General features: G+C 32.8%; 1 protein-coding gene across 2 annotated transcripts; it reads right to left on the bottom strand.

The window, feature by feature from the left end:
- Positions 1-678: 678 nt before the first annotated feature.
- LOC105205382 lies at positions 679-3127 on the bottom strand. Of its 2 annotated transcripts, XM_026141724.2 has the most exons (4): positions 3090-3127; positions 2813-2890; positions 2474-2549; positions 679-2304 (listed from the first exon to the last, which is right to left on the bottom strand). In XM_026141724.2, exon 4 carries the CDS (start codon positions 2036-2038, stop codon positions 1130-1132), a length of 909 nt encoding a protein of 302 aa, XP_025997509.2. In that variant the 5' UTR covers positions 2039-2304; positions 2474-2549; positions 2813-2890; positions 3090-3127; the 3' UTR covers positions 679-1129. The 2 variants fall into 2 exon arrangements, with proteins under 2 accessions (XP_025997509.2, XP_025997510.2); XM_026141725.2 differs by lacking the exons at positions 2813-2890; positions 3090-3127 and adding an exon at positions 2695-2734.
- Positions 3128-10979: the final 7852 nt, after the last annotated feature.

The following is a 10979-nucleotide window of genomic DNA, read 5'->3' as shown; positions in this document are numbered from 1 at the left end:
TTTCTATTGCATTATATAATTAAGGGGAATACTTTATTATTTTATTAAATTGTGCAAGATGATACCATGTTCAAAATGTGATACGCTTCATCGACCTAATTTTCCAGTAAGTTCTTTTATTATTTACATGAATAACATTAATTATATGTATTTTTTATTATTATTGTTTTTATTTTGTTATCTACTATAGTGGCCTCCTTCAAAATGCGACACTTGTAAAGCAAGTGTCCCGGTGAATAAGGTACGACCGCTTATCAATGAAACAAATTCTTCAAGAATTCATCAACTTACTGATGAAGTCAGACGGCACGGTGGCGGAAGAGGAACCATAATTCAAGCGATACGAGAGATGCGGGAGAGGGAAAGTCAACGAGCTCGTGAAAATCGTCAAAAACCTTTGAAAGAAAAAAGATTAAGAGAAATAAAAAAATAAAAATTTTATCTTGTGAAGAGGAAGGTGTCCTTTATGGCGCTAGAGTAGCTAATTAAAAATAAAAATATCAAAGGATAAGGAAAATAAGAAGAAAGGTAAAAAAGATTTAACATTTACACAAATTCTATTAAATCAAAATAAACATATTAAATCTCTTTATTAATTATAAGATGTAGTTTATTAGTTGTAAGATAAATTTTGTAATAATACATTAATGTAATAAAATTAAATAAATAAAGATACAATTTAGTGTTCATACAATTTATACAATTTAGGGTTCATAATTATAACAAAGATGATGATCATGAAAAAAATGTTTCAAACACAGACTCTTTTTACACCACGCGCAAGTTATTACAGCAATCCCGCCGCAAATATCACATGTTCTTTTTGAATGTGTTTTGAAACAAAAGTCTACTGGTGTCTCAAATTCATCTGGCCTTATATCTATATATCCACTTTTATACCATGCGTATTTAAACAAATTCCTAAACCTTGGTGATAAAAATTGGAAATGTGTTAGTGATTGCAATTTTAAAATAGAATCTCGTGAATGTAGTTTAAACTTCTAAATCCAGAAGCATGACAACATCCGAAAAATGTTTTACAAAGTTCTTCCATAAGCGGAAACCATATACGTCTAATGGTTGTCTCTGACCTGTTGTTCCCGCTGGTATTGTTAGAAAAACAATATCCTCAGCATTTTGTTTTGCTAATTCTATTTCTTGCAATTACATCGGGACAATGGCCAGTCCACGAATCCAATAATAAAACCGACTTTGGACCAACATTGGAAAAATAAACTTCTCTTAACCATATCTCAAAATGATGTGATGTTAATTTGCCAGATTTAGAAGCCAAAACAAAAATATTGTTCTCTCTAAACATTGTTTCCTGTACTCTAGGACCAAATGTTCCGGTTGGTTCTTTTAAAACTATAAAAAGAGGAGATAATAATCTACCATCGCCTGAAATTATTGGCTGAATTGTATAACTATGCGTTGTTGCAGACACCGATTGTACTACGCGTTCAACTTTTTTTGTACCTTCAACTGCCAATGAACGACCGGCATGCAATTCTAATTGGAATCCGCTTTGGTCCGAATTGTAAATATTTTCGAATCCGTAACGCGTAATATAATATTTAACGTTTTCGATAAATCTATTACCTTCTGCCTCTAGATTATCTTTTGATTGTAGAGTTTTCTTCGTTATAAATTTTGTAACTTTTCGAGATACAATACGATGTGCTATCTTAAATTGATTTACCCAATAATGTGATGCTCTAAATCCTGGACAGTTAATCTCTTGTTGTGCTTTCAGCCCCCATCGAGCAATATCAATGTCATGAATAATAATGCCGTTCTGTACTGCTTTCTCGAATTTATTTAACGTATACGATGAAATTTCTTTCAGCTTCTCCAATCTAGTACCACCTCTGTTCACTTGTTCCTGCCATCGTCGTAATTCGCGCGGTGATGTAAGTTTTCGAAATTTATGTTTTACACTGTCAAACGATTTTGGCCTAACTGAACCATCAGGTCTCCAAAATTCAACAGCTCTTCTTTTGTATTCTATTGGAATCATGTAATTTTCACATGTCATTTCCTTTACATCGTACGTAGGTTGATCTGCTTCATTTCATTCTTCGTCTGTTATTAAGTTTGTTTCCGAAATGTCAAATAAATTTTCAAAATCCAGAGACTCTTCTTCTTCTACTTCTAATTCATTTTCATAAATATTTTGTAACAAATTTTCTATTTTCCGTTGTACTTCCATTTCTTTTTCGGTAGTAGGAGTTAAAGACATATTTAAAAATGAAGCACTCATTAGTAGCATTATTACGTTTCTTGGATTAAACTGCATTTTACCTAAAAATGATAAACATATATGTGTTTAAAGTGAAACTAATAATTACATTTAAAAGGTAGTTACGCACTCTATTTTCTTGTTTATATTTACATTATATTGTTTATATTAAAGATCATATAGTTAATTTACACTCTTAAAGTAATAAAACATCGTATATATTGTACATACTTTGAAATTGTTTTCCTTTGTCAGAAAAAAAAATTCTGTTAGATTAAAGAGTTCCACAAGATATTTCTCTGCAAAGCTGTAATAAAAATATATCAAATAAGAATAAGGTGAATATCCCAATTAATGACAAAGTAAGTTTTGTAAAAGTAATAGATGTTATTTAAATAAATAAAATAATTATTTAACTTTAAAAATTAAAAATATTAAAAATATTATTATACTTCGTATTCGTAGCGATTAATGCACAACAAAATCATCAAGTATACTAAACTGACGCTCACAAAGCGACAGCATTTTATACCACTGTTCTAACGATATATGTTTACATTATGTACTAACCTTACTTCGAACATTCTTCATATCTTCTTATCTTTACCTTGACATTTAATTTCTTTGCGATTATATTTCTTTTGGTTACTACAAATTAAAACGACACTACACTAAAGAATAACAACAATTACGGTGTTATAAGACATTAATTTCCTGTTTAGAAAATAATATGTAATTAATATAAGTTAATCATTTATTTACTGATCTACATAATTTGACTAGAATGTTTGTTCTCTTCAACATTTTACAGATAAGGAGACTTGGATTACAAAAAAATATTACTCACACATTCCATACCTTCACTATTTAACGACAGTTCATCAACTAACAACAGAAGAACTAACATAAAATTAATTAAAAAATTAGTTAGAAACTTCGTCTTTTATACTGCATTTATATAATTCAATTAAAGTGTTTATTAAATTCCATTAGTGTAGAAATATGCATAACCACGCTACTGGTGCGTGCACTTAGGGTTATTTCTTATCTTGAAATAGAATGTTTACGTCTCGGCAGTATTGACATGTATAGATTCAAGAGTTACGTATGTAAGGAAATGACCCAAAGTGCACGCTCCAGTAGCGTAGTTATGCACATTTCTACACTAATCGAATTTAATAAACACATTAATTGAATTGTATAAATGCAGTATAAAAGATGATATTTCTAACTAACTTTTTAATTAGTTTTATGTTAGTTCTCTTGTTGTTAGTTGATGAGCTGGCGTTAGATAGTAAAGGTATGGAATGTGTGAGCAATAATTTTTTGTAATCCAAGTCTCCTTATTTATAAAATGTTGAAAAGAACAAATATTCTAGTCGAATCATGTAGACCAGTAAATAAATGTTTAACTTATATTAATTACATATTATTTACTAAACAAGAAATTAATGTCTTATAACACCGTAATTGTTGTTATTCTTTAGTGTAGTGTCATTTTATTGTGTAGTAAATGTTTTTCTCAATGTCTGCGTTTTCATGTTAGACGCAGACTGTCCTCGAAATGTTTTTGTCATCTTATGCGAGAAAAACATGCATTCAACTTTCATTGAGAACATTTTTCTTTATCTCTTATAGCTTCGACGATACACGCTTCGAAAGAAAAAACCCGATTTTCTTCAAAAGAGTGTTCCACCCTTAAAAGTGTATTAACGTGTAAAAAATACGTGTCCCTTATTTTAATCTGTACAACATATTAAAGGCACGTCGAAATCGGAGGGAGTCACTTCCGTAGCGCACGAACGCGCGGACGAGTGCGCGTACCGTGCGTATAGAGAGGTTTTTAATTATTTTTGGAAAATGGGAATGATGTATCGTAACTTTATCATATATCGTTGAATTCGTAATAAAATAAGCTTTATTTTGCTTATAAAAAAAAATAAAAATTTTGAAAGAAAATAGGTAAGTGGTGGGGGAAAGTATTAAAAAGAATTAAAAAAAAAATTTTTTTTTCGCTGTTATAAATTACTCTTCAAGCCATTCAACTTTTATATAAAACATTTTTTTCTATCTCTTATAGTTTCGACGGCATACGCTTCAAAAGAAAAAAACCGATTTTCTTCAAAGGGGTGTTTCACCTCCTTAAAGTGCGTATGGGCACGTATAAAAAAATACGTGTTCCTTATTTTTATCTGTACTACAACATATTAAAAACTCGTTTTAACATGAGGCGGACACTTCCCTGTGTTTCCTTGTAAGTCCAAATAAGAAGCAATTCAAATCAGCTACACTGCTACAGAAGCGAAAGAACCAGTGGAACTTCTCTCTTCGGCAGTCGCCGCGCGAATCTCCCTAACCGACCGACTGTTGGCACTGCGTACTGCGTAGCAGCTAGTGTGACTGGCGCGTGGCCACGTCCACGCGCATGCGCGCCGCTACCGTCGCCGATACGCAGTAGCAGTAATCGATTAGGGAGGACAGCGGAAGTTTATGGCGCGTCGCAGCGCATTTCAACTCGTATCCTCATCGTCTCGTATGAGTTTTTGAAACAACGCGAGCGGTTGTTTCGAAAATATCGTGAAGTGTCGGGCATGCGGCATCCGTCGTCTCGGATGCGTGGTGCGAAGTCGTGTTGCGTTTAATCGTGTTTTGCATCTTTCCGTTGCATGGTATCCTGAGTTTCTGACGTGCGTAAGCACCAGAAGGGTTTTGAGAATTCCGAAAATAAAGGATCGCGCGTTTGTGTGAGGTATGAATTAAGACAAATAGTCGTGAGGAGGATTTTGGATCCTCCATGTCTCTCAGACGGCAATGGTCGGTCGGTCGAGATGGTACGAAGTTGCGTCGCGCGTTTAATTGCCTCTTCTCCCTTGCTCCGTATCTCATATCTCGAGTTTTTGACGAACGTGAGTAGGAGTGTCGGAAGCGGAATATCGCGTGTTCGTGCCAAGTATGAATCAAGACGAATCATCATGAGAAGGATCTTGAATTGACTCGAACATTCGAGAGCTGTGGCCAAGACCATGAGACGGAGCTAGAGAAAGCGACCAGCAGCGGACGTTGAGTCAATTTGTATCTATTGTTTATTCGTTTCTACAATTCGGTATTCGCGTTTCGTTTTCATTGCATTTGTGTAAATTATCATTAATACAGTGTGACGAATCAGTCGCGCGAAAGCCGTTAGGATAGAAAAAAAATTTTTAATTCGCGTATGTACGCGAGCTCGGCGCTCCCTTCGTTGCGGTTGACGTACTTTTCGAGATCTAATCTATACATTTTCATCTCTGTACACATACAGAGCGTAGTATGTGTACTGGCTTCTAAGAGAGGCTTTCATAGGAAGGAGACGTGCAAACAAGTAAATTAATTGTTCATTATAATTTAAAAAAAAATTATATATTTTCTGGGTAATACTGAAGGAGACGGTCCTACTCACCAATTTAGCTGAAATTTAGTATTTTGTTTAGTTTCATACGTACAGTAGGAATCTAAAAGAAAAAATTGTCGCTCTCAAGCAGGAAAAAAGTTATGAAGTGTAAAAGACCAACATTTGTGAGGTTAGGAAATTTGTTAGTGATGGCGTAGAGGGACCAAGAGGGACATTGAGAACGTGTAAGTTTGTGACTTTCCACTCGGAGCGAGCCCCCCCTCCCGCCACCACGGAAACGAAACGTGGTCTACAGACGTACTGTTCATCTTGTGTTTTTAATTCTCAACTTCAAAAACACAAAAATGTTAAATTGAAGCAGGCAACAAATGTCTGCTTTACAGCAAAAACAATTTTTATTTTAATTTACATGATACAGGGGACTTTTTACGCGGAGAGAGGTCCACAACCATTCCACTTTTTCCACTTGCACAGCGCGGCGGTGGGGGAGGGGTGGGCGGGTGTGAAAAAAGTGGGATAGGGGTGGACCTCGCTCCGCGTGAACAGTCCCCTGTATCATGTAAATTAAAATAAAAATTTATTTTGTTGTGAAGCGGCCATCTGTTGCCTGCTTCAATTTAACATTTTTGTGTTTTTGAAGTTGAGAATTAAAAACACAAGATGAACAGTACGTCTGTAGACCATGTTTTGTTTTCGTGGCTGCGGAAAGGGAGGCGGGATCGCTCCGAGTGGAAAGTCACAAACTTACAGGTGTGTGAAGTTGACATCCCTATGGTACAATACGTTGCATTGAAGCCTGAGGTACCGATTTTAGAAACAACGATTTTTTCTTGATTATTTTTATGTTCATGACTAAATGCTGCGGTAACCGTTGACGGCAGCATTTGGTCATAAACGTAAAAATAACTAAGAATGAAACGTGGTCCTTAAAATCGGTACCCCAGGCATCAATGCAACGCACTGTACACAATCATAGTTCCGTTCAGAGTTCTAGATTTTTCTTCTACAACAAAAGGAAGAGTTCTTGATAGATTTTACAAATAGTTCTGCTATTATAACAAAAAAAAAATGAATTTTGAAAAATGGGAGTGCTAACTTCACACCCAAAAGTAGCACCGCATAGTTCTGAATAATTAATTTGATGCTTTTGAAGGAGTACTATAGTTCTCTGTATAAAAAAACTTTTTCGATTAAGAGAAAAAAAAATGCATATCAAGTCCGAATAGTGCTGAATAGCGTATACGATTCCTTTCGATTAGTTCTAAAGTTTTCGATACATTTTAGAAACAAATCTGCTCAAAAAAGTAAAAAAAAATCGCAATTGAATTTTCGAAAGTGGTATCAAAAAAATGATAGAAACTCCAAAAGTATTTTACATAATTTTCTCATTAAGATTTTTAATTGAACTCCAAGTCGCCTATTCAGAACTCTCAACAGAACTCTTAGAACTCTTCAAAAATTTTTTTACGATGTCGATCGTGTATTTTTGAAGATTGGAAAAATTTTTTAAGAGTTCTGGTAGTTCTGTTAAGAGTTCTGGGTAGTCCTCGTTGAGTTCTATCAAAAATCCTAATGACAAAAATCTGTAGGATTGAAAACAAATATGTTACGAACGATCGCAGGTGTGCCAATTATATAATTTCCGAGTCGAAAAATTTTTTAAGAGTTCTGATAGTTCTGTTTAGAGTTCCGTGTAGTTCCTAATAAGTTCTATTAAAAATCTTAATGACAAAAATCTGTAGGATTGAAAACGAAAATATTACACACAATTGTAGGTGACGACTTTATACTTTTTGAGTGTGAAATTTTTTTTAATAATTCTGGTAGTTCTGTTTAGAATTCTGGGTAGTTCCCGATAAGTTCTATTAAAAATCCTAATGACAAAAATCTGTAGGATTAAAAATGAAAATGTTACAGACGATTGCAGGTGACGACTTTTATACTTTTTGAGTGCAAAATTTCTTTTTAGAGTTCTGGTAGTTCTGTTCAGAGTTCTGGGTAGTTCCCAATAAGCTCTATCAAAAATCTTAATTACAAAAATCTGCTTAGAAATAGTTTTACCCGATAACGTAAAAAATGTCTGTGTTGAATTCTCAAAGTTAGTATCAACTAAAGAGTCGAAACTTCAAAAATATCAGTTTTATGTTTTTCTTAGTAAAATTTTTGATAGAAGTCTACAGAGGCTATCCAAAACTTTCATCAGAATTCTCAGAAAAAATTTTTCGCACTCAAAAAATATAAAGTCGACACACTTGCGATCGTCCGTAACATTTTCCTTTTCAATTCTACAGATTTTTGTCATTAGGATTTTTGATAGAACTCATCGAGGACTACCCAGAACTCTGAACAGAACTACCAAAACTCTTAAAAAAATTGTGCACTCAAAAAGTATAAAATCGTCACATACAATCGTCTGTAACATTTTCGTTTTCAATCCTACAGACTTTTGTCATTAGGATTTTTGATAGAACTTATTGGGAACTCCCCAAAACTCTAAACAAAACTATTAGAACTCTTAAAAAATTTTTCCAAACTTAAAAATACAAGGTCGACATCGTGAAACAATTTTTTAAGAGTTCTGGGAGTTCTGTTAAGAGTTCTGAATAGGCATCGCGGAGATCTATCAAAAATCTTAATGAGAAAATTATGTAAAACTGATACTTTTAAAGTTTCTATCATTTTTTTTATACCACTTTTGAGAATTCAATTACGATTTTTTTTTGGGCAGATCTGTTTCTAAAATGTATCGAGAACTCTAAAACTCATCAAAAGAAATCATATACGCTATTCAGAACTATTCGGACCTGATATGCATTTTTTATTTTTTTTATTTTTTTTCTCTTAACCGAAAAAGTCTTTTTATACAGAAAACTCTAGTACTCCTTAAAAAGCATCAAATTAATTATTCAGAACTATGCGGTGCTACTTTTGGGTGTGAAGTTAGCACCGCCATTTTTCAAAATTCATTTTTTTTTTTTTAAATAACAGAAACTATTTGTAAAAACTATCAAGAACTCCTTCTTTTGTTGTAAATAATCTAAAACTCTGAACGGAACTATGATTGTGTACCATAGGAGTACCAACTTCACACACCCCAAACTTACACGTTCTCAATGTCCCTCTTGGTCCCTCTATGCCGTCAGTGACAGACTTCCTAACCTCACAAATGTTGGTCCTTTACACTTCATAACTTTTTTCCCGCTTGAGAGCGACAATTTTTTCTTTTAGATTCGTACTGTACGTATGAAACTAAACAAAATACTAAAATTTCAACTAAATCGGTACGTTGGACCTCCTCCTTCAGTGTTACCATATTATTTATTGTTGAAGATGTGACTTATAATATAAGTGATTAAAAGTTTCATGAGTTTCAAATTTGTCAATTATGTCTAAAAGTTAAGATTATTAGAAGAAGTTTAACTAGTTTAGCATCAGAAGGAGTAAAATTGAGTCCAAATAAAGAATTAATTGTGTAAGCTGCACAATCTTAATTAGAATATATGAATTATATGAATATAAATTTATATATTATATAACATTATAAATTATACGAACGTTTATACTGTTTTGAAAATATTTCAAAAGAAAAGCTTTTTTTTTAATCTTTGAAAATAATATAGAAATAAATATTAAATAAAGAATACAGAATATTAGAATTATCAAATAATTGAAATATCTGAATCACTTCAATTGTATTAGTTCAAATATGGTAGTAACTGTAGTTTACTACTGTTCTGGTTACGAACTTGAAGCTTATCCTACAGGAAAGGAGTGCGACATTAGATTGCTAATAGAAAGTTCGTGTGCAATATAATGTCCATCAGTACAGTATCATTTAGCAGGTACTAAGAAAATATATAAATTATTTAAATTTTTTCAAGTAAGAAGGTCTATTCGCTCATAGCTAGATCTTAGTCTTTTTATATATACGTGTGATTTTATATACTTTCTCAGACTCAACCAAACTGTGCGCCGTTTACTTTCGATCATATAACACAGTTATGATCAAATAAGAGTTAGTAATATCACTTTTATTAAATTAAAATTAATTTAATAATACTTTATGCTTACTAGCATCTATATTAACCTTTTTCTCCTCTGAAAAAGCTGTAAAGAATTTATTGCGAAAAATATTACTTCAGCCAGTGTTCGAACCTGGGACCTCCCAAATCTCCGGTACGGGTGTCTTAGCCAACTCGACCACTGAGGCTGTGATGATATTTCTCGCAATAACTGACTATGAGTTAGAACGCATGTGATGGCAGCGTGATTTCAAACTAGAGAGATATTCGGCCGATACATGTAACATACAATTTCAAATAAGAAGGCCTATTCGGTCATAGCTAGATCTTAGTGCTTTTATATATACGTGTGATTTTATATACTTTCTCAGACTCAACCAAACTGCGCGCCGTTACATTTGGTCATATAACACAGTTATGATCGAATAAGAGTTAGTAATATCACTTTTATTAAATTAAAATTAATTTAATAATACTTGATGCTTACTAGCATCTATATTAACCCTTTCTCCACCTGAGAAAACTGTAAAGAATTTATTGCGAAAAATGTCACCTCAGCCCTGGGTTCTAACTCAGTCAGTTATTGCGAGAAATATCATCACAGCTTCAGTGGTCGAGTTGGCTAAGACACCCGTACCGGAGATTTGGGAGGTCCCAGGTTCGAACCCTGGATGAGGTGATATTTTTCGCAATAAATTCTTTACAGTTTTTTCAGGGGCTCGGGGGGAAGGGTTAATATAGATGCTAGTAAGCATCAAGTATTCTTAAATTAATTTTAATTTAATAAAAGTGATATTATTAACTCTTATTCGATCATAACTGTGTTATATGACCAAAAATAACGGCGCGCAGTTTGGTTGAGTCTGAGAAAGTATATAAAATCACACGTATAAATAAAAGCACTAAGATCTAGCTATGACCGAATAGTCCTTCTTATTAGAAATTGTATGTTACATGTATCGATCGAATGTCTCTCTAGTTTGAAATTATTTAAATTTTTATTTGTATAAACAAAAATAACATGTACTGAATCAAATGTTATTTATATAAAAATTATACAAGATATTGGAGTAAATAGTAAATTATATAGAAAATAAGAGAATTTAATATTTTTCTCATTTGTTATAACTGGAATAGATTTAATGATATGTATGCTTTATAATTAAAATTGTTTTAATATTTTGATTTTAAAAATTATATTTTTAGGTACAACAATCTTTAGCTCAGCCTAGTGTATTGAAAAAGTTTCTAAAAGATGATGTATCTGTTTCTAAAGTGTAAGAAATCTTTACTGGTGTATATACGTAAAATTTTGTAAGTAATCTAC

This window comes from Solenopsis invicta, unplaced genomic scaffold (genome assembly GCF_016802725.1).
Source record: "Solenopsis invicta isolate M01_SB unplaced genomic scaffold, UNIL_Sinv_3.0 scaffold_131, whole genome shotgun sequence".
Taxonomy (NCBI): Eukaryota; Metazoa; Arthropoda; class Insecta; order Hymenoptera; family Formicidae; genus Solenopsis; species Solenopsis invicta.
The sequence above is the reverse complement of the archived record's forward strand: the minus strand, read 5'-3'. Positions and strand labels throughout refer to the sequence as shown.